Below are 21,493 nucleotides of genomic sequence, written 5' to 3' on the forward strand. Positions count from 1 at the left end.
CCCATCAAGCGCAAGGGTAATGCCGCAGAGGAGGTATCTGCCCGCCAACCTCAGAAGCGCGTAAGAGTTGGCGCAGACGATCGCAAGTCAGAAAAGAAACAGAAGAATGCCTCTGACGACAGTAAGCCCAAGTCGGATGCGCCGAAGGCTTCCGAGCTTTCAGTGCTGCGCGACGACGAGCCGTCTTTCCCACGTGGTGGTGGAAGCGTTTTGACGCCTCTCGAACGGAAGCAGATTCAAATTCAAGCCACGAAAGACGTCCTATTCGAACAAAAAGGTGCTAAGCCCTCTTCCAGCAAATTCGAGGGTGGAGAATTCGAGGAGGATACAGATATGGAAGACGCTGGCGAGACCGCTGCGACGGCTGGTCAGGCTTCCCGCAAGAAGAAGGTTAAGGGAAAAAAGCAAACGGAGAAGGATGCGCAAGAGAAGGGCATTCGGATTGAGGGTCTTAATTTCAAGGTAAGCAAGTCTGGTCGTCAGTCTGAGAATTCTGTGCGCTTACAAAAATCAGCGACTTGTTCCCGGCAGCATGGTCCTCGGCCAAGTTTCAAGTATCAGCGCTCACAACATCGGACTGTCCTTGCCCAACAACCTTACCGGTTATGTGCCCCTAACCTCCGTGTCGCGACTACTGGAGGAGAAGATTGAGAAACTCCTCAAGGAGGACGGCAGCGACGACGAGGATGGCGAAGATGAGGAAGAAGACTCCCTGGATCTCCACAATTACTTCTACCTGGGACAATATATGCGGGCAAACGTTGTCTCCGTTGGAAGTAATGCGGCTGACGCCAATCCCAAGACCCGGCGCCGCATTGAGCTTTCCGTCGACCCCCGACAGGCCAACTCCGGCCTTTCGAAGTCAGACCTCATTATGAACGCTGCAGTTCAAGCTTCGGTTGTCAGCGTGGAGGATCACGGTTTGGTTATGGACCTGGGTATTGAAGGTGCTGAGGTCAAGGGATTCATGTCATCGAAGGAAATCGACCCCAAGACGGACTCTTCGACCATCAAGGAAGGTTCCGTGTTTCTGTGTATGGTGACTGGTCAGAATGCCAACGGTAGTGTCATCAAACTCTCGGCAAACCTTCAGTCCGCTGGGTCCATCAAGAAGTCGCACTATCTCAGCAATGCCCCTACGATCAGCTCTTTCCTCCCCGGTACCGCAGCGGAGATCCTGTTGACGGAGGTGACATCGACTGGAATGGTTGGAAAGATTATGGGCATGTTGGATGCCACCGTGGACTTTGTTCAATCTGGGGCCAATACAGGAAAGGAGGACCTGGTCAAGAAGTACCAAACGGGTGCGAAGATCAAGGCTCGCTTGGTCTGTACTTTCCCCGCCTCTGAGCCTTTCAAGGTCGGATTCACATTGCTCGACCATGTCGCCAAATTCGCGTCCGACAGCCATGGACCGGGCTCCTCCAACGATGCACCTGCTATCTCTGCCATTTTGCCCGAGGCTAAAGTCATTCAAGTCGACCCTGGAATGGGTGTCTACGTCCAAATCGGATCTACGAAGCACATTGGTTTCGTCCACGTCTCGAGATTGGCCGATGGCCAAGTGGAAAATATTTCGGCTGAGCATGGCCCCTTCAGCTTGAACACCGTACACGAAGCCAGAGTTGTTGGCTACAGCCACATCGACAACCTCTACCTGCTGTCTTTCGAGAGGAAGATTATCGATCAGCCATTCCTCCGCCTCGAGGATGTGACAGTGGGAGCGGTTGTCAAAGGAACGATTGAGAAGCTTTTGATTGGAGCAAACGGCCTTGATGGTCTTATCGTCGTCCTGGCTGACGGGATCACCGGTCTTGTGCCTTCCATGCACTTTGCTGATACTCTTCTTCAATTTCCTGAGAAGAAGTTCCGTGAGGGTATGACGGTCTCGGCCAGGATTCTCTCGGTCAACCTGGAGAAGCGCCAGATTCGTCTGACTCTGAAGAAGAGTCTCCTGAACAGCGAGTCCGCTATCTGGAAGGACTACAAAGACATTACCCCTGGATCGCAGTCTCCAGGTACTATTGTCAGCATCAAGTCTCATGGTGCAGTGGTTCAGTTCTATGGTACCATCCGCGGTTTCCTTCCTGTCTCGGAGATGAGTGAGGCTTACATCAGAGATCCGTCGCAGCACTTCAGACAAGGTCAGGTTGTCAACGTGCATGCACTCAGTGTGGACGCCTCGCTTGAGAAACTCGTGGTGTCTTGCAAAGATCCTTCGACTTTCACCGAAACCTACAAGGAGGCCTTCGAGAAGATCCACCCTGGCTTGCTCGTTTCGGGTACCGTGTTCGAGAAGTCCAGCGATGATATGCTCCTCAAACTGGACGAGTACGGCCTTGTGGCTAGACTTAACCTTGAACATGTTATCGACGGTTCTCCCTCGAAGCAGGCTTCGACTCTTTCGAAGATCCGCGTCGGTCAAAAGCTTAACGAGCTCCTTGTTCTCGACATCCAACGGGCCCATAGGCTCATCAAGGTTTCCGGCAGACAATCCCTCAAGAAAGCTGTCAAGCAAGGTTCCATGCCTGGTTCCTTTGAAGATCTCAAGGAGGGCGCTGAGGTCACTGGCTTTGTCCGCAACATCGCCCAGACTGGTTTGTTCGTCGAGTTCATGGGTGGTCTGATTGGTCTCGTTCCCAAGCGTCTCATCGCCGATGAGAACGTGAACAAGCCCAGCTACGATATGGTTAGGTCACAAGTTGTCACTGCGACGGTCCACTCGCTCGACGCTGATTTCAAGCGATTCATCTTGAGCATGAAGCCCTCTGAAGCTACCCGCGCTGGCGCTAAGAAGCCCGCCGCCAAGCCCGCTCCTACCAACGATGCAGTTACCAATGCTATCGATGAGAGCATCACCTCGATGTCTGACTTCACCTTCGGAAGAATCGTCAAGTGCAAGGTCGTTTCCGTCCGCGCAACTCAAGTCAACGTTCAGCTCGCCGATAACATTCAGGGTCGGATTGACGTTTCTGAAGTATTCGACAAGTGGGAGGATATCAACGACCGCAAACAGCCTCTTCGTTCCTTCCGACCTAAGCAGGAGATTGAGGCCAGGATCTTGGGAGTCCACGATGCTCGCAATCACAAATTCCTTCCCATCAGCCACCGTACCGGAAAGTTCCCCGTCTTCGAACTTTCCATCAAGCCAAGCTTCTTGAAGGCCAGCAACCCCACCCCGCTCAACTTGGAGCAGGTCCAGAATGGCTCGTCTTGGGTGGGCTTTGTCAACAACGTCGCGGACAACTGCCTTTGGATCAACCTGTCTCCCAATGTCCGTGGAAGACTGCGCCTCATGGATGCTTCGGATGATCTCTCCCTTCTGGCTGACGTTGACAAGCATTATCCTATTGGCTCTGCCGTCAAGGTGCATGTCACGGCAGTCGACGCTGAGAAGGGTCGTCTTGACCTGTCTGCTAGACAGCGTTCTGATAAGCTCTCATTCGATGACATTTCGACTGGTATGATTCTGCCCGGTAGGGTCACCAAAGTGACCGAGAGACAGGTCATCCTGCAACTCAGCGACTCGATCGTCGGTGCGGTTGATTTGATTGACATGGCAGATGACTACACGAAGGCCAACCCTACCGTCTACCAGAAGAACGAGGTTCTGCGTGCCTATGTCGTGAGCGTCGATAAGGCCAAGAAGAAGATTTCCCTTTCAACGCGCCCATCGAAGGTTCTCAGCTCGGGTCTACCCGTGCAGGACAAGGAGATCACTTCCATCAAAGACCTCGCCGTCAACGATGTGGTCCGTGGCTTCATCCGCAGAGTCGCCGATAACGGTCTCTTCGTGACTGTTGGCCATGGTGTCACTGCCTACGTCCGTGTCTCTGACCTCTCGGACTCCTATCTCAAGGAGTGGAAGGATTCCTTCCAGAACGATCAACTGGTCAAGGGTCGTGTTACTGTGGCCGATGCCGAGCAAGGCAAGCTGCAGATGAGCTTGAAAGAGTCGGTCTTGGATCCCAACTACAAGGCCCCGCTCACCCTCCACGACCTTAAGCCTGGTCAGGTCGTCACCGGAAAGATCCGCAAGGTGCAAGATTTCGGTGCTTTCATCGTCATTGACGGCTCCGCCAACATTAGTGGTCTTTGCCACCGCAGTGAAATGGCCGATAAGCGTGTTGATGATGCTCGCACTCTCTACGAGGAGGGTGACGCTGTCAAGGCGGTCATCTTGAAGATTGACCGTAAGCAAGAAAAGGTCTCTTTCAGCCTTAAGGCTTCATACTTCAACGACGAGGATGAAGATGAAGATGAAGACAGCGAAGAGGACGGCGACGAGTCGGAAGGCGTCAGCCTCGATGGCTTCGGTGGAGTTGATGTCGAGGACAGTGATGAGGACAGCGATGTGTCCATGGGTGGAGTTGATGTCGACGATGATGAGGACAGTGGAAGCGAGAGCGAGGATGAGTCCATGGATGAAGCACCTTCCGCTCAACAAGGAGGACTCGGTGCAAACGCCTTCGACTGGAACGGCAACTCCAAGGACACGGAGGAAGCGGTGGAGTCCGATTCCGACTCAGATGCTGAGTCTCGCCCTAAGAAGAAGAAGAACCGCAAGCCTGAGATTCAAGTTGACCGAACCGGCGATTTGGATGCCAATGGACCTCAGTCTGTGGCCGACTACGAGCGATTGCTCCTTGGTGAGCCTGATTCTTCGGTTCTTTGGCTGCAGTACATGGCCTTCCAATTGGAGTTGGGTGAGGTAGAGAAGGCCAAGGAGATCGCCGAGCGTGCCCTCCGCACCATCACCATTGGACAAGATGCCGAGAAGTTGAACATCTGGGTTGCAATGCTGAACTTGGAGAACACCTACGGCACTGAGGACTCCTTGGAGGAGGTCTTCAAGCGCGCCTGTCAATACAACGACACTCAGGAGGTCTATGAACGGTTGATCAGCATCTACATCCAGTCCGGGAAGAACGAGGTTAGTATATATATCCTTCGAAGATGATCTTGGTTTGCCACATTTTGCTAATGACCCCCGATTTACAGAAAGCGGACGAGCTCTTCCAGACTGCCCTCAAGAAGAAGGTCTTCGCGTCCTCGAAGTTCTATGTCAACTACGCCAGCTTCCTGTTCGACACCATGGCTGATCCCGAGCGTGGCCGCGCCCTGCTTCCCCGCGCCCTGCAGTCACTGCCCTCCACCACCCACGTGGAGACGACCTCCAAGTTCGCGCAGATCGAGTTCCGGTCCGAGAACGGCGACGTCGAGCGCGGACGCACCGTGTTCGAGGGCCTTCTGTCTTCGTTCCCCAAGCGCGTCGACTTGTGGAACATCCTTCTGGATCTGGAGATCAAGAACGGCGACGCTGAGCAGGTGCGCCGCTTGTTCGAGCGGGTGCTCGGCATCCGGGATAACAAGAAGGGCGGCCCGGCCATCGAGGCTAGCAAGAAGGTTCGCCCGAAGCAGGCGCGCTTTTTCTTCAAGAAGTGGCTGGCGTTTGAGGAGAAGCTTGGTAACGACAAGATGGTCGAAGATGTCAAGGCCAAGGCCGCGGAGTACATCAAGGCCGTGCAGCAGGAGTAAAGCCAGTACTAGGTACAGCACATGTAAGGCGGGTATTATCCAGGGGTTACGGGACATTAAGGAATTCTTTTGTATATACATAAAAAGCCATTTTTTGCAATAAGGATATTGTCTTTTCACTCCTCACACGCCGACCAAAATTCCGCTCCCAAGTAGAAAATGGTAGTAATTCCAAGCCGATCACTCAGGCTGCCTTCCTCTTCTCGGCCATCAACCGTCTATATTCCTCGACGATATTGCGTCTCTCCGTCGCCAACTCCTCACGGCGCCTCAGACTGCCCACCGCCGCCGGCACGTTGGCGACATCCACCCGGGCACCGCCGCGGATCTTGAAGACCTCCCTGGGCTTGGTCAGCTGCGGCGGCGCCTGCACGACATCCAGGGGATTGAGCGGTTTATTCACGCGCTCGCGCTTGTTCAACTTGGCCCACGGATCCGGATCATCATCGACCGTATCTGCCGTGCCATCCTTCCGCTTCTTATTCCCGGACCCCTTCTTCTTGGCCTTGCGCTTGCCGGCCTCGGCCTCCCACGTCTTCCACAGCTGCAACTGCTCGTCCATCTCCTCCTCGCGCTCCTCGCGCTGCGCCCGCTCCTTCTCCACAATCTCCGCCTCCTCCTTCCGCCACATGGCCTGCAGCCGCAGCAGATGCTTCTCATGCTTCGTGACCTTATGCTCGCGGATATTCGCCAGCTCCGCCGCCGCGGGCTTATTCGAGCGCTTCATCGCAGACAGCGGCATCTCCCGGTTCACACGCGCCGCGAAATCCGACAACTTCTCCCCCGGCATAATCTTCGGTGCTGCTACCACCATCGCATCCGTCGACCCAGCTTCCGGCGCTGTTGCCGTTGCCGTTGCCGTGGCCATCTTCTTCTTATTTTTCTGGGCGTTACCACCGGCATCCCCCTCGCCGCGCTTCCGCTTCTTATTACTCTTGCTAGTCGGAACAACGTCCTCCCCGTCGTCGTCATCATCATCATCATCACTATCCCCATGATTATTATTCCTCTTGGCGGCAGCAGCAGCCGCCGCCTGTGATTGCTGCCGCTGCATTAAGCGCCGGAACGCGCGCGGGGTGTCATCGTCATCGAAGGCGGATTTGGCGCGGGAGGTGGCCGCCAGCGCCGCGGCGGCGTTTTTGGGAGTCGGCTTGGTGGCCTTCTGGGGCTGCTCTTTGCGCGGGGCACCGCCGGGTTTCTTGCGGTTGTGGTTCTTGGGTCCCCCGGTTTTGGCGGTTTTGGTGGTAGCGCTGGCCGGGTCGCGGACGGGGAGGGATTTGGCGATTCGCGTGGGGGGGAGGTCGTATGTGCTGTTTTTGACGGCGTTAGTCCTGGGGTTGGGGGGTTGTGGTTGTTGTTGTTGTTGTGATTTGGGGTGGGTGGGAGCTTATTGGTGAGGACTTACTCGGCGTCTTTTTGTCTGCGTTTGTGTTTGTGAGGCATTTTGATGTGTGGTTGATCTAATCCGAGGGGATTGGTTTGGTGGTGGTTGGTTGTTGGTGGTGGAGAGAGGAATCGGAGTCGGATCGGGGAAATGAGATGGGACGAAACTTTTTTTTACCTTTGCGGGCGGAGGAGGAGGAGCGCGGCGTATCTTATCGCCGTGGGAGATGATAAGAGATCATCATCCACTTGTTGTACTTGCTAGGTGTTGTTACATCTCTAGAGTATCGTCTGGTTTCAGTTGGATAAGATCATTTGTTTAAAGGATTTGTATCTAAGAGTTTCAGCTACATACTGAGCATCTGAGGCAGGATAAAGCGATAACTATGGTTGTAGACTCTGTGTTCTGGTATTGTGCTTGGAACGGCCTCATGCTTGCCGAATGCGGTAAACACTTAGCCTGCGGATTAGACCAACCCACCTATTCATTTTCTTCTGTATTACAGTCCATCTCAATGAAGTGAGCTATGGAAAGGTGTCTAAAGTTCATCTTTCTCTCCAAGTAGCGACACTCGGCTTGACTTGCCTCGTCCGACAAGTATCCCGGTCCAGATTTCTGGAGATGCAACGCTCCCAGGCTCCCCAATTCAAGCTCATGCTGTTGCCTAAGCAGTCCTACCCACAATTGCATGTTCGCAGAGCATCTCACAAAAGATCGGCTCCGACAAGACGACACTAGCAATTTCCAAAACCCCAAACCCCCCATGACGGGGGACAATCCCCAGCCCTGCTGAGTCTTAGCCGGCTTCTCCTCAAATCGGAATGTCCGAGATGAATGACATCTGGATGTAAACCCTTGCAAAGAAAGGCTTGTTGGTTGTTTTCCTCGTAGGGTTGGGAGATTCATGCAAGGGCGGGGGAGGGTATGCCCTCCAACTCCATCGGGGCGAGTCTCGGACATTTTCCCATCCTCGTTCTCGTTCTCTGTCCAGTGCCACGATGCCGTCGGGAGACCGGGATGACTTACTGGTCTTACTGGTAAACACAAACCCCTCAATGCGCCCCCACAATTGATGAATGGAAAGGTGGATAGGCAGCAGCACTCTGCTACTATCCTGAGGGCAAAATAAGGGTATCGTTAGCGTCCCTGGAACCCTGGTGGTGGTGGTGGTGCTGGTGGTGTACCACGCCCGTATACGGAGAGCATTGAACTACTTTAGCGGGAGGGCACTTGCTGAGAGTAACTCAACTATATGAATGTCGCCATCCTCAGGGCCCATGCAGTGATTGGCAGGAAAACTAAGAGAAAGGTTATTTAGTGTAAGCACTGAGATTCACTACCGCTGACGGGCTGAGACTTGACAAGTTGAAGTCCACCGTCCAGTAGCCCTAAATCCCCGATCGAGGCAAAGTCGGGATTCCAGACTCTTTAAGGCCGTCCCTGAGTGTGTTCATGTGATGGCCCTTCTTTTCCTAGCGTCCTTTTTGCGCAGGTAACTGCTTTTGGCTCGGGGGCTTTTTTTTCTTTTCTGTGTATGAATTTTGGGGTTTATTGCCCGAGGGGTTGGAGAGTGAGTGTGAATGGTCGGTGAGTGGTGAGTGGTAGGTTGGAGAAGATCATGCAGCGCGGAGAGAGAAAGAGAGGCCGGGGGCGTGTGTCTCAGGGTTCAACCTTTGCTGATTTTTTGGTTCTTTTTTTTTGGACTTTTTGGTTTTTCTTTATGGTTCAATATAGGCAGCAGAATTGCACGAGGATGAGAAAGACCATGCTGTTGTCTAGTGGAGAGGACTGGCACAACATGAAGATACTCACCCATGTACAGTACTCGAATAGTTTACACGCTGGATCCAATCAATCGGACCACCTCCTTCAGGGTCTGGGTCCGATTAGCGGAGTTCTTTTTACAGTTCCAGTTTACCGGACTGTGCATGTCCAGTAAATCAGAGTTTGGCCTCCTCCTCCTCCTCCTCCTCCTCCTCCTCCTCCTCCAATGACAACCTCACTCCCAGCACATGGGCTGTCCGATTTAGCCGTGAAGACGCAGAACGCCTTTCTTTAAATTGAAGAGAACAGGATAACTAAACCTCATGATCTGCTCTTGTTGCATCTCTGCTGCTTGTGGGTGTAGAGAAGGGTATGATGAGGCGTGAATGACTCGGACTGGCTGACTGTCTGACTGACTCTTGCTCACTGCATTGCATAACTACTTTCACTTGCAGTCTTGACTTTCAACCTTGAACTCTTCTACTCCCTCCTTCCCTGCCCACCACAACTACACTTCTTTTCCTACAACACAACCACCATCACCACCTTCCTGTCTACAGGACAGGGAGGCAGGCTAGCAAGAGATACAACTCCTTGCGATTTACTCTTGTATCTCTACACCTCTACTGTTACTTGGCTGATCTGCCCTCGCCTTCCCCGCATTCTTTCTGTTCCTCACCATCACCACCTCCGATGTTGACCCCCGCCGAGCGCTACCAGCAGATGGACCACCATCCTTGGGTGAGCGATTTCCACACGGACACCAAGAGCTCCAGCATCGCAATCAGCGAATTCGATCCCGAGGCCGACCCTGAGCGATCCCAGGGATTCCGTCGCAAAGACCACCATCCACCGTCTTTGTGGATGCGGGGACTGGGTCTTATCGCCGGCTTGATTGTTGCACCTCGCGATAAACGGGCCGAGGCAGCTCGTCCTCTGCTTGGCTCGTCCTCCTCCGCCTCTTCTTCCTCCGCCACTCTTTATCACAATTCATCCGTGCGACAATTCCCCAAGCCCAGATTGCTGCTTCGCTGTCTGCTTTACCCGATCGCCGGTTTCTTGATCATGCTGTAAGCCAATTCCTCACTCCAAATGCGAACGAACACCTGAACTCATTCACCGCCAAACAGAGGCATTGTGCAATTTATCTCCATCGCCTGCGGCATAGTTATCGCATTTTTCCCCAGCGAACTCGACCGTGCAACCGAGCGGTGGCAATCGCACAGCACAACCCAGTCCATCGACCTGTCCCACTGGCCCACCGATGCCTCCCGTGACATCATCCCCGTGGCCTGCCACTCGCACAACGACTACTGGCGTCCCGTGCCGTTATTCTCCGCCATCCAGGCCGGCTGCATCGGCGTCGAGGCCGATGTCTGGCTGTTCGACGAGGAGCTCTACGTGGGCCACACCACCTCAGCGCTGACTCCCAAGCGCACCCTGCGCAGTCTGTACATCGACCCCCTGCTCCGGGTCCTCGAACAGCAGAACCCGCTCACCGAGTTCCACCCCCACCGCCAACGCCCCCTCCAGGGCGTCTTCGACACCGACCCCGCCCAGACCCTGGTGCTGCTGATCGACATCAAGACCGACGGCCAGGACACCTGGAACCAAGTCGCCGCCCAGCTGAATCCGCTGCGTGAGCGCGGCTACCTCACCTACTTCAACGGCACCGCCCTCATCCCCGGCCCGCTCACCGTCGTCGGCACGGGCAACACCCCCTTCAGTCTCGTCACCGCCAATACCACCTACCGGGACATCTTCTTCGATGCGCCGCTCAACCTACTCACCGAGAACGCAGCGGAGGGAGCCACGGACGCCGCTTCGCCAAGTGAGCAACAATCGCACGACCAGCTCCCTCAAGACCTGGCCGCCGCCCCCGCGATCACCGTCCGCGATGACGAAACCGACAACCCGACCACGCCGGCGGAGAATGTCGGTCAGGGCCTCTCAGGCGTCACGCCGCAGTCCGAGTCCTTCGACTGGACCAACAGCTACTACGCCTCGGTCTCCTTCAAGAAGTCCATCGGCTCCCCGCGCGCCTTCCGGCTCTCGGATCAGCAGATCGACCGCATCCGGGCGCAGATCCGCGCCGCTCACCGCCGCGGCCTCAGGGTCCGGTACTGGGGCCTGCCGAGCTGGCCGCGCAGCCTCCGCAACCATCTCTGGGCCGTCCTGGTGCAGGAGGGCGTCGATATCCTGAATGTCGATGATCTGCAGAGCGCGACCCGGCAGGATTGGAGGCCCAAGTTGTCCGATCTGTGGAGCTAGTTAGTAGTCACATACTAGGTAAACTTTTCTGTTTCCTTTGGAGATGCAAGGGAAGGGTCTGAGCTATGTGAAGATGAAATTCGATAGAAGGCGTTTTTTTTAGGGGGGGTTATTTTTTCTCGCGGCTTGGCGTGGCTTTCTTATGATGAGATTTCTTATGGTGATACCCTTTATCTTTTTGGCGATGGGCCCATTGATTGTTTGTCTTGGGTTCTTTTACGTTGCGCTTTGTTTTATGACTACGAGATGCTACGCTGGTCTTGATATGGATTGCTTCTTGACAGGCTCGGATTTACCGCGACGCTATTGTTCATGCGTGGGCGGAGGCATGTTGGTTTTTCGTTCTAGACTAGGTTGCTTTTGTGCTTCTTTTTGACCTCCTAGAAAGACAGAGACAAGAGAGAACAGAATCTTCGATAGAGGTATCAGTCTTCAGCTTTTGGCAAACCAAATTCCTTGCTTGAAATTGTGCTAGCTATGGAGAAACCTGGGTGACAGGTAACAATTTGGGTATCATTTGACCAGCTCGTGGGTCATGGGGTAAACAAACACAAAGAAAAACGCTTTTTTTTCTGGGAGGCTGGAACACACAAAAAATGCTCACAAGCAGAATAATGCCTCCTCGCCAAACTCCGTGTAGACCGTGCCTTCCTCCCTGAGGATTGCACCTAACCAGTCCTTGGCCGCGGCGAAGTCCGGCGCGCCGAACTTCACTAGCACGAACCCGGCGCGGACCCGAGCCGCTGTGAAGGTCACCTGGGAGTCAAAGTTGGGGGCGGGCTCTGTCGCGGCCGAGCCACTGCACACAGTTGGGGAGGACCAATTGCGGGCCCCAATGCGCGGCAGGGAGGTGAACCGGTTCATGAAGAAATTGGCCAGGTTCTCGAATACGGGACCGTAGAGGATCAATGTCCCCACAACACCGTGCGGATACGTTCGTTCCCGGATCAGATTCGACTGCGCCAGGAGCTCGGGGTCTTGAGCCAGCTGATCCTCGTCGAGTTCGCGGTCCAGGATGAGCGAGTCGCGAAGGAGAAGCTTCTTCTTGCCCGACTCGTCAGTCGTCCAGACCTCGTTCTTGCCGCGCCAAAGATGAAAATCCCAGTTCTCTCCGCGCGAGGCACGGCCCTGCGTCACCCAGTCCAGAATACACAGGCTACTGCGGTGAGGGTCTTTGCTGGAGGTGGGGCCATCGATGGTGAATGTTTGCACCTGCTCGTAACGGCTGTCCTTGTAGGGCACGGCGGGGTCTGGGAGGTAACAGAGGGCGGCCTCTTGGCCAACGTGAACGGTGAGGTGTTGACTGCTCTTGTCGGAAAGAATGTGTTTGGGAGTGCCGCGTTGGCCCTTGACGCTGGCGTTGGGCTCGGTCTTGAAAATCTTGGTGCTCCCTTGCGGGGTGGTCACCACCATTCGGGTCCGCGGATCGAGCGTAATCGAGACATTGATCTTGTCACCGGGCAGAAGACCGCCGCCGTAGGTCAGGAGGTAGAGGTGCACGGGTTGCGAGGGACAGGTGAGCGCCGAGGACTTGGGGACGAAACCCGGGGTACGGGTGAGGAGTTTGAGGGGGTATTTGTAGGTCAGGGTTGTCAGGGTTGGATTCGAAGGTGGCAGCAGGGAGAGGACAACTTTGCCCTCTCCTGGCTTCGCTATGCACGACTCAAAGGGGGATTTCATTGGCATGCTGGTGGCAGTGGGGGGTGCGGCAGCGGCAGCGGCAGCGGGGGAAAGGATGTTTCAGGGAAGAATGTGTTTTCTTGACGTTTTTTTTTTATTGCGGGGAAAGCTCCCGGGGGTGGACAAGCGGGAAGAGGCTAGAAGAACGAGGATTTAGGAAGAAATACTCGAGAAGAAAGAAAAGAGAGGGTCGTCGATCCGTCGGCTTTTAACAACATCGTCTCTCTTCCCTTCCCCAGCAATGCTCTTTTTATTTTTGGATCAATCTCAAAAAGCAATTCCAGACGACCAGGGGGATGGCGTCATGAAATGGGTGAGTTGGTCGTCAAACGCTCTAAATCCCTTGGCCCTGCATTGATTTTGCAACCATCGATGGAGCTTGTGGCCTTTGTTGACGAAAGAGATCCGGCAGATCGCACTATCGACGCAGGAGTCCCCAGTTTTACTGAAGTTTGATGGGCGTGAATGACTGCGAATCCTCAGGCAGAAGCGGGGTTCACTTGACCCCGTGAACGCGGATTCAATGATTCACAGTCTGGTCCTTCTTGGCTCTCCGGAAGCGAGTGAATGAAAGGAGAGGGGATGGAGTTTGAATGGAGTTGAATGGCGTTGACTGGAGCAACAAAAGACCGAGTGAGGCACAGCCCATGTTTTCATTACGGCATAAATATCACCAACTCCGCACTTTCCTCTTTGAGTCATGTCAGTTAGTTAGTCAGGTGATCTGGTTAATTATTCTGCCAATTCTTACCGCCTTAACACGAGATCCCGTGACTTGCACGAATCAGTAACCCCGTCATGCCTCAGGCATTAAATCCCAGGCACCCAAACTCGGCCAGCGCGTCTCTGTACTGGTAGTGTCTGTCGCCTGTTCCGTCAACGGAGGGACTCCCTCAGTACTCAGTTCTCAGTAACGTAACTTAACATAGCAGCGACAGCAACACTGCAGCATCGCTTGCTTTCCATCCCCCTCACTCCTTCACTCACCACCCTTTCCCCTCCTCCCCCCTTCTTCAGTTCTTATTCTCCGCTACGTTTAACTCAAGCCCACTTACGAAACGCACACGCCCTCCAATTGATTATCCCCGTGCCTCTCTGCCAATTTCCCCTACTGCTTACCTAGTATTCCGTTTCCGCCTTGTCCGCCCACCCGCAGTGCCAACCAAACACACGCGCGCGCAATCCGGTGCAGAAGCCCAACATCGCGTTCCCCGATTCCGTGCCGATCTAGCGTCTATCCAGTCAACAACCCAGTACGCTCTACTACCTTGCGCCAGCTACTCAGCCTCGGCGTATTCATCTCTTTCAATCTGACTGACCATGCGTATTCAAACTATAGTGAATTAATCTTCGAGTCTGACCAGAATGGAGACCGAGTCGCCCCTCTCAACGCCTCAGCCCGAGCCGGCCACCCAGAGCGACGCCTCCCCTTCGACCGATCGGAGAAAATCTGGCCGCGTGACGCGCAGACCCGAACTCTATTCACAAAGCTACAGCGCCAGCAACGGCGCGACCCCCAGCGGTGCGAAACGCAAGCGTGCCGCGACCGGCGACAGCAACGATGAAGGCGAGGAAGGCGAACAGAGTGAGGACCACGCGTCGGAATCCGACGACATCGAATCCGCCGACGAAGAGCCCGACGAGGAAGAACTGAGAGAGCAGAAGCGCGCCGCGCGCAAGGCATCTTCGAAAAAGCAGACCTCCGGGTCATCCAAATCCAAGTCGAATAAGTCTCAGTCGTCTCGATCGGCCAAGAAACCCAAGGTCGCTGCTGCTGCCGGCAATGGCATCGGCCGCCAATTGGCCCTGCGACCCGCAACAAACGGGAAACGGTCGCGGCCCAAACAGATGAAGGCGCGATTGACCATGGCAGCTCGACAAGGCGGGCTGTACGGTAAGCGTTTCAATGTCTCGAATCTTGCATGGCCGTGCGATTGCTAACAGTGTGGTCTAGCGGAGATCTTTGGGAAGGGTCGCAATGTGGAAACTGTTGCCGCGGAATGGCTCACTGCATACCAAGAGGATCAGTCGGCGGCCGTGACTGAACTGGTCAATATGATGCTCAGGTGCTCCGGGACCGATCTTGATGTCGATACGCACGATATTGAGGACGTAGACAACGTACCAACCCGTGTGGGAGACTTGGCGATACGGTACGATGCGGTTGGAATCACTGAATATCCCCTCATATCGAAATCCCGGAAATTGAGGTCATTCCAACCCGTCCTCGAAAGCTTTTTCATGGCTCTGATCCAGACTCTGCATCACTCCTCTGTCCTGTATACCGATCCCAACTTGTTCGAAAATTTGCTGGTCTGGATGGCCGGGTTCTCCACAAGCAGGTGCCGACCATTTAGACATACGGCGGTCGTCATTACTATGACAATCATGAACGCCTTCTGTGATCTCGCTCGAGAAATCACCACTCTGGTTTCCACATCTCGCAAGCAGCTCGAAAGTGAAAGGAAGAAGAAGAACGTGAACAAGGGAAGAGCGGATGCGATTGCGTCAGCTATAGAAGACAATGAACAGAAGATCGAGGTGATCGATGACGCTCTGAAAGACGGCGTGGACATCATCTTCGTGCATCGCTACCGGGACGTTGACCCCCACATTCGAACCGAATGCATGATATCTTTGGGACGGTGGATACGCACGTATCGAGAATATTTCTTCGACGGACAATTTCTCCGATTCTTCGGCTGGATCCTTGCGGACCCTGTTCCTCAGGCACGCCTTGTTGTCGTTAACCAGTTGCGCGATATTTATGGAAACAGAGACAACGTCGCGGGACTACGAGCATTCAACGAACGCTGGCGGCAACGCTTGGTCGAAATGGCCGCCCACGACGCAGATATCACAGTACGCGCCTCGGTCATTGAGCTGCTCGACATCGTCCGTGAGACTGGACTGATTGAGCCTGCCGATATAGACACGGTTGGTAAACTCGTTTTCGATAACGAGGCGCGGGTACGCAAGGCAGCTGGCCGTTTCTTCGTCGCCAATGTTGAAGACGTGTTCGACTCTACCTTGGAGGAACTCGGCGAAGAAGTCAATGAACTCTTCGGTGAAGAGGATGAAGACGACTTCGAATCGCCAAAACGGTCTTGGATCAAGTTCAAATGTCTGGTCGATATACTTCAGGCTTACGACAATATGGAGAGCGAAGAACATCGAGAAGACCCTTCGATCCCTTCGCGAGACGCACTTCTGGGAGCTTCCATGGAAACTCGATTTGTTCTTGCCACAGAGGCCATCTATCCTCACTTGACTGACCTCTCTCACTGGCAATCTCTAGCTGGATATCTTCTGTACGATCATTCTCAAATTTCCGACGACACCGCGGAGGATGACGCCGCGGCCTCGGTTCGACAAGCTTATAAGATGCAAGAAGGCCAGGAAGTGATTCTCCTTGAAGTCCTATGCTCTGCTGTTAAATTGCGCGTTCTTGATATCGCCAAGTCTGACATTGATAAGCGAGGACGGAAAGTCAAGACTTTGACCGATAAGATTCCAGAACTGCAGGAGGAAATCGCACACAGTCTTGCACAAATCATTCCGCAACTTCTGAATAAGTTCGGCTCGGTACCGGAAGCCGCCTCTGCTGTTCTTAGACTCGAGCATCTGGTCGACCTGGGCAAGATCGAAGATATTCAAAAAGATGCAACAGCTTATACCTCGTTGCTGAATGATATTAACAAGCAATTCCTAACCCACTCGGATCGGGATGTTCTTGCCGAAGCCAGCGTCGCATTTCTGCATGCTAAGAGTTCCGACGACATGCGCGAGGCTCTAGAGGGCAAGGTACAAGAACTGTGGGACAACATGATTGATACTCTGTGTACATTATCTCGGGAAACGGAAGTTGCAGAGGGAGGCTCGATAGCTCCAGCCACTCTCAACGAGCTCATCAACACGGTCACCAGGATTTCCAATCTGGCCAGCATCATCGACTGTACTCACGTTCTGGAAACTATGCCGTCCACTCGGACCAAAGGAAAGAGTAAAGACTTTGCGGAGGCGCCGTTCAACACCTTATTGCACCTTGTCGAGCGTGGACTCCGTGCAGAGGAGGACGATGAAGACTCAGCTAAGGCAGAAACGGAATTGGTGGTCAACGCTATCAGGACCCTACTTTTCTACTTCATGTGGAAGGTTCACTCCTTGGTTTCGACCCTGAATGCCGGCAAGGCATCATTTAACACCGCTTTCTTTGAAGCCCTGACCAAAGGCCGCGAAATGTTTGTGGCAGCATTGACTGCTATCATGAAGAGTCGCTCGGGTCTCGATGATATCCGCTTCTGCGCAGCCACGACTCTCTTAGACCTACAGACTTTGTTTGGCACCCTCCGCCATGCGGGGCTCGGCGTGGGCAATGACGAAGACACCATTTTCCAGACCCAAAGCCTGGTCCACGAAATCGGGGACGAGCCCAAGGCCCTGATCACCAAGATCCACGGCATCGCGGAACGGACATATGCAAAGAAGATCCGCGTCTCGCTCGAACCCGCCGATGACGACGAGCCTCTGTCCGATGACGATATCCAGAAGGCACCGGTGGATGAAGACGAGGAGGAAGACGAAGACGAAGACGCCGACCAACCGCTCGACGACGAGCGTCTCCGGTCCAGCATCGTGGCCGAGCAACGGCTCTGCGAGCTGACCGGAAAGATCGTCCTCGCCATCGTAGGCCGCATCCTGGACGCATCAGGCTCCGACCAGGGACAACTACGGAAGCGCCTCCTTCACCACAAGGCCAAGCTCGGTCGGAATTACCGCGAGGTCCTGGCCTTCCTCGGGGATCGCAAGCCCCGAACCGCCGCATCACGAGCCACGCCTGCCCACTCCAGGGCGAAACAGCCCGCTGCTGCTCCCGCTCGGCCCACGACCGACAAGCCTCGCCACGGCGGCGCCGCTAGCAGCAGCGGTGCCAACCCAACGACCAAGCAGCGCAAAGAATCTCACAAATCCGCTGAACGAATCGAGGACGATGATGACGACGACGACGACGACGAAGAGGAGGAGGAAGAGGAGGAGGACGCAATCGAGGACGACGGCTCCGAAGACGGCGAGGAGGACCTCCGAGCCCGAGGTCTCGTCGAGGAAGGAAACATTGACCTTGACGTCGATCAACATCAAGACGAGGATGCGAACGCGGCCTCCCCTGAGCCGGATGACGAGGACGAAGTCATGGGTGATTGAGATGTTAATTACTGTAGTTTGATTTTCCTATATGCTGTTTCTCTCTCCTTCGTGTGTGTCCATATTCCATTTGTTTATTTTATCTGCTTGCTTGTTTCGGAGACAAGGCAAACAAACTTAAGTGGCAAAATTTCACGGTGTTCCCTTTTTTTCCCTTGTTTTTTCCCCTTCGCGTGTCTATTCAAGCCTGGGTTCTTTTTTGTCTCTGTCGTTCTGTGTAGTAGGGTAGGCGTAACTTCTATCATCGTCCTTACTTCGATTTGCTTTGTTTGATCATTTAGGTTTGGTGGTAGGGCATTAAGCTAGATGGACGGACATACTCCGTACGGCGTACTCTCTGTTTATTCCTTTTGTTCTCATTCAGCACCGAGTAAAAGAATCAGATGGCTGGGTTTGTTCTCAGGCTGTGGGATTGGTCTCTTCTGGTGCTGCATTCAGGATGATTGATCCCCTAAAGCGTGGGGCGTAGGACTTGCCATTCTTTCGGAGATCTTCACTTGGTCTCTAGTATGTGTGCTTTTGATTCATGTGCAGTACCAGTGTATGACCTACCCGCATGCCACGAGTGGATGAGTCTGGAGAGGTAGTGGTTGAACTAACGAGGATTGATATTGACATTTACGGAGAGGATTAGTGCACTTGGATTTATTGACGCGGTGCAATGGGTCTGAGGTGGTCAGGTTGAGGTGTCAGGCGATGTGATAAGGTAATCTTTGTACCTACCTAGGTGTCAAATCCTGATCTTATTGATCGTGTGTACGGAAAGTGCTCCTGCTTCGACACCATTCATATCACTGTCACATGCTACATCAGGGTATATCTACAAGCCACAAGATATGCACAAGCTACAAGATCAACCATGATTACACGGACCTAGCGCTTAAGAAGAGGGAAAACTTTCCATTTTCTGACCTAGAGTGGAAACCATCCCCGCCATCGTCGCTGAATAGAACGATAGATATACCGCTTGGAGAGCGATCTGTTGATCATCAGTCCGCCCTGTCTTCCCCTCTGCGTCAGCGGAAAGAGGGAACCATGCAAAGCTAGCGATATACCACTCTTCCTCTCCAGAAAAGCAAAGGCGGATGGACGGACATCCGCATTCTAAGCCCTCACAAAAAGACAACCGAGGGGCAGAAAAGAACAACCATCCAGGAGAGACATGAACATGAGACCGAAAGGGGGAAGAATGAAACAGGTGCGCCGGTGTATGAGGAATGCTACGGTAATAGGAAAGAAATTTGGGGGGTGAGTACATGACGGTGAATCTTGTTTATCGTGAACTTATCAAAACGGTATTGTGAGTAGGAGGGGTGGGGGACGGCGGAACGCAAATGTCGAAACCTCGAGTTGCAAAAGAAAGGGTGGTTTGGAATGAGAAAATGACATTTGTGGCGGTGCAGCAAGTTCTCCCCAAAGCACTCTTGAAGAACTTGAATCAAGAGCGATCGAAAGAGTTCAGAGTCCCAAAGCCTCCGCGTACTCGGAGGGTTTTGGGGTCCACAGCGCAGCCTCCTCCAGCCGCCATGTGTGACAGATCTAGCGATAAGGCATGGACTTGACATGAATACACCAGATCGTTGGAGATTCAGATTAAGAGTGCGGACACTCCGCTCTTTACATGTCCATGGAATCACCACCACCGTTGGCGAAGTTGAAGCCGCCAGGCTGCTGTTGCGTCGTACCAAGGGCAAATCCGGTCTGTGTTTGCTGAGGAGCAACCTCATCGATATCACCAGCCTCGTCCTCATCAGAGAAGTACTTCTCGATGATGTTGTACGCCTTCATGTAGATCTCCTCGTTGGCGTTGTTCTGGCAGTCGTGGATCTTCTCCATGCCACCAGCCTCCTCGATGAACAGGGCGTAGCGGTTGACGCGAGCATCGCCAGCCTGAGCAGCTTCCTTGTCCATGTCACCAACCTTGAGGATGTTCTCGAGGCCGTCCAGCGCAACCTGGATGATCTTGTTGTCAGGGCAAGCAAGGAGATCGCACAGAGGCTTGATGCACCCCTGGGTGACGAGGTAGCGGATCTGCTCGGGCTTCTGAAGACCACCGGATGTGGCGTTGGAAATAGCCCAGCAAGCTTCCTTGCGGGTCTTGAAGTCGCCATTGGCGAGCAGGTTGATGAGAGGAGGAATGATGCCAGCATCGACAACAGCCTGGATTTGGGTGGAGTTGCCAGCGGTGATGTTGGAAATGGTCCAGCAAGCTTCCTTGCGAATACCATCCTTGGTGGAGCTCAGGAGGGAAAGAAGGGCGGGGAGAGCACCGCAGTTGATGATGACCTGGGTCTGGACGTCGTCACCGGTCACGATGTTTCCAACGGACCGAAGGGCGGGGGTCTGAACAGAGGTCGAGGCGTGCATAAGGAGCTCGACAAGGCGGCGGGGGATGCCAGCCTCGATGACAGCCTGGATCTTGTCGTTGGCGCCATCGGACAGGTAAGAGATAGCCCAGCAGGCATCGATCAAGACTTCGTCATCAAGCATGTAGATAAGCTTGGCAAGGACGGGAAGGGCGGGGGCAATCTGTTGGAATGTGGGTTTTAGCGCGAAGCTTTTCTTCATCTAAATGCGGGAGAAAACATACGGTGTTCCAGTCAGGCTGGGGAGTCTTGCCACGGCAGAAGTTGCTCAGGGTCCAGGTGGCGTTGCGGAGCATGCTCAGCTTGCGACCATCGTTGATCAAGTTAAGGAGGGGGCGGAGAGCACCGGCGTTCAGCACAAAGTCACGGCACTGAGGGCTGTCACCAGCAATGTTACCGAGGGCCCAGACGGCCTGCTCCCGCACATCGGGCTCAGGGCTGCTCAAGAGCTCGACAAAGATGGGCACAGCGCCAGCCTCGATGACCACCTGGGTTTGCTGGGCGGAACCGGAGGCAATGTTGGTCAAAGCCCAAGCAGCTTCGAATTGAACAAGAGTGTGAGGAGAACGAAGGAACTCGACGAAGCGGCTCACGACTCCAGTCTCAATGACGCGCTCGATAGGAGGGTTGCGCTCCTTGGAAAGCAGCTTCCGGAACTTGGTAGTAGCCTGGATCTGCTGGTCGATCTGCTCGGAGAAGACGCCCTTAACCATCTCCGGGAGCTCAACGTTAAGCTAAACGGCAAACTGTTAGCCATCAAAGCGGTAAAGGAAGATGAATAAACGAGTAACCAGGATGGGGATAAGGTGATGTTGCGCGGGGATAAGTCCTATCCAGCTCAAGCTCACTTTGGCGGCAAGCGGTGAAAAGCTCATTGCTTCGCATTGGCAAAAGGAAAATAAGCTGCGCCGCCACCGCTTGCAGAAAATCAAGCACACGAGCGACAAAACAAAAGGTGATGACATGCTAATTTAAGCGGAAGATGAAAAAAGAAAAAAAGCGAGATGGAAAGCATACCTCACTCTCGATAGCGCTGGCCTCGTCATCACTCTCAGCGGCAACACCGCCGCCTACACCAATTCCACCATCACGGGTCTGGATACCTCTTCTCTTGGCCAAGTTCTCTTCTCTCTTCTGCTTGCGAATTTCAACCTGCTGCTCCTCACGGCGACGACGGAGTTCATCAGGCTTGAACTGGTTTCGGGCCTTGAACTGGGTGCGACGGTGCTCGGGGATGTAACGTTCGGCCATGGTTGCTAGGACACAGGAGGGGTGAAAACAAAGCGCA

At 54.0% G+C, this 21,493-nt stretch overlaps 7 protein-coding genes across 7 annotated transcripts; 3 read left to right on the forward strand and 4 right to left on the reverse strand.

The window, feature by feature from the left end:
• Window positions 1-706: 706 nt before the first annotated feature.
• Window positions 707-5,654, forward strand: BO66DRAFT_393595 (putative rRNA biogenesis protein RRP5). Its single transcript, XM_025647795.1, has 2 exons — window positions 707-4,933; window positions 5,002-5,654. Exons 1-2 carry the CDS (start codon window positions 749-751, stop codon window positions 5,536-5,538), a joined length of 4,722 nt encoding a protein of 1,573 aa, XP_025501453.1. The 5' UTR covers window positions 707-748; the 3' UTR covers window positions 5,539-5,654.
• BO66DRAFT_378766 (uncharacterized protein) lies at window positions 5,515-7,059 on the reverse strand. The gene is made up of 2 exons (XM_025645809.1): window positions 6,944-7,059; window positions 5,515-6,848 (listed from the first exon to the last, which is right to left on the reverse strand). The coding sequence occupies exons 1-2, from the start codon at window positions 6,979-6,981 to the stop codon at window positions 5,723-5,725; spliced, it is 1,164 nt and encodes a 387-aa protein (XP_025501454.1). The 5' UTR covers window positions 6,982-7,059; the 3' UTR covers window positions 5,515-5,722.
• A 223-nt stretch (window positions 7,060-7,282) lies between these two features.
• BO66DRAFT_149167 (uncharacterized protein) lies at window positions 7,283-8,231 on the reverse strand. The gene has a single exon (XM_025642129.1). The coding sequence runs from the start codon at window positions 7,880-7,882 to the stop codon at window positions 7,403-7,405; it is 480 nt and encodes a 159-aa protein (XP_025501455.1). The 5' UTR covers window positions 7,883-8,231; the 3' UTR covers window positions 7,283-7,402.
• A 715-nt stretch (window positions 8,232-8,946) lies between these two features.
• Window positions 8,947-11,392, forward strand: BO66DRAFT_393597 (uncharacterized protein). The gene is made up of 2 exons (XM_025647796.1): window positions 8,947-9,756; window positions 9,817-11,392. Exons 1-2 carry the CDS (start codon window positions 9,380-9,382, stop codon window positions 10,955-10,957), a joined length of 1,518 nt encoding a protein of 505 aa, XP_025501456.1. The 5' UTR covers window positions 8,947-9,379; the 3' UTR covers window positions 10,958-11,392.
• Window positions 11,393-11,398: 6 nt separating this feature from the next.
• On the reverse strand, window positions 11,399-12,904 carry BO66DRAFT_149177 (urease accessory protein UreD). The gene has a single exon (XM_025642130.1). The coding sequence runs from the start codon at window positions 12,641-12,643 to the stop codon at window positions 11,558-11,560; it is 1,086 nt and encodes a 361-aa protein (XP_025501457.1). The 5' UTR covers window positions 12,644-12,904; the 3' UTR covers window positions 11,399-11,557.
• Window positions 12,905-13,609: 705 nt separating this feature from the next.
• On the forward strand, window positions 13,610-18,088 carry BO66DRAFT_354298 (cohesin subunit IRR1). The gene is made up of 3 exons (XM_025644824.1): window positions 13,610-13,890; window positions 13,977-14,531; window positions 14,592-18,088. Exons 2-3 carry the CDS (start codon window positions 14,003-14,005, stop codon window positions 17,837-17,839), a joined length of 3,777 nt encoding a protein of 1,258 aa, XP_025501458.1. The 5' UTR covers window positions 13,610-13,890; window positions 13,977-14,002; the 3' UTR covers window positions 17,840-18,088.
• A 1,161-nt stretch (window positions 18,089-19,249) lies between these two features.
• BO66DRAFT_149217 (karyopherin alpha) lies at window positions 19,250-21,486 on the reverse strand. The gene is made up of 3 exons (XM_025642131.1): window positions 21,223-21,486; window positions 20,430-20,939; window positions 19,250-20,368 (listed from the first exon to the last, which is right to left on the reverse strand). The coding sequence occupies exons 1-3, from the start codon at window positions 21,454-21,456 to the stop codon at window positions 19,457-19,459; spliced, it is 1,656 nt and encodes a 551-aa protein (XP_025501459.1). The 5' UTR covers window positions 21,457-21,486; the 3' UTR covers window positions 19,250-19,456.
• Window positions 21,487-21,493: the final 7 nt, after the last annotated feature.

Source organism: Aspergillus aculeatinus (genome assembly GCF_003184765.1).
Source record: "Aspergillus aculeatinus CBS 121060 unplaced genomic scaffold BO66scaffold_40, whole genome shotgun sequence".
NCBI classification, from domain to species: domain Eukaryota; kingdom Fungi; phylum Ascomycota; class Eurotiomycetes; order Eurotiales; family Aspergillaceae; genus Aspergillus; species Aspergillus aculeatinus.

Bases quoted from the DNA above. Each gene is read 5' to 3' on its own strand.
- BO66DRAFT_393595 (XM_025647795.1), top strand. From the start codon at position 749: ATGCGGGCAAACGTTGTCTCCGTTGGAAGTAATGCGGCTGACGCCAAT. The intron at 4,934-5,001 runs GTTAGTATATAT...CCCGATTTACAG, and splicing joins TCCAGTCCGGGAAGAACGAG to AAAGCGGACGAGCTCTTCCA.
- BO66DRAFT_393597 (XM_025647796.1), top strand. From the start codon at position 9,380: ATGTTGACCCCCGCCGAGCGCTACCAGCAGATGGACCACCATCCTTGG. The intron at 9,757-9,816 runs GTAAGCCAATTC...ACCGCCAAACAG, and splicing joins GCCGGTTTCTTGATCATGCT to AGGCATTGTGCAATTTATCT.
- BO66DRAFT_149167 (XM_025642129.1), bottom strand. From the start codon at position 7,882: ATGTCCGAGACTCGCCCCGATGGAGTTGGAGGGCATACCCTCCCCCGC.
- BO66DRAFT_149217 (XM_025642131.1), bottom strand. From the start codon at position 21,456: ATGGCCGAACGTTACATCCCCGAGCACCGTCGCACCCAGTTCAAGGCC. The intron at 20,940-21,222 runs GTATGCTTTCCA...TTTGCCGTTTAG, and splicing joins CCAGCGCTATCGAGAGTGAG to CTTAACGTTGAGCTCCCGGA. The intron at 20,369-20,429 runs GTATGTTTTCTC...ACATTCCAACAG, and splicing joins CCCAGCCTGACTGGAACACC to ATTGCCCCCGCCCTTCCCGT.
- BO66DRAFT_378766 (XM_025645809.1), bottom strand. From the start codon at position 6,981: ATGCCTCACAAACACAAACGCAGACAAAAAGACGCCGA. The intron at 6,849-6,943 runs GTAAGTCCTCAC...CGTCAAAAACAG, and splicing joins CGCAGACAAAAAGACGCCGA to CACATACGACCTCCCCCCCA.
- BO66DRAFT_149177 (XM_025642130.1), bottom strand. From the start codon at position 12,643: ATGCCAATGAAATCCCCCTTTGAGTCGTGCATAGCGAAGCCAGGAGAG.
- BO66DRAFT_354298 (XM_025644824.1), top strand. From the start codon at position 14,003: ATGGAGACCGAGTCGCCCCTCTCAACGCCTCAGCCCGAGCCGGCCACC. The intron at 14,532-14,591 runs GTAAGCGTTTCA...AGTGTGGTCTAG, and splicing joins TCGACAAGGCGGGCTGTACG to CGGAGATCTTTGGGAAGGGT.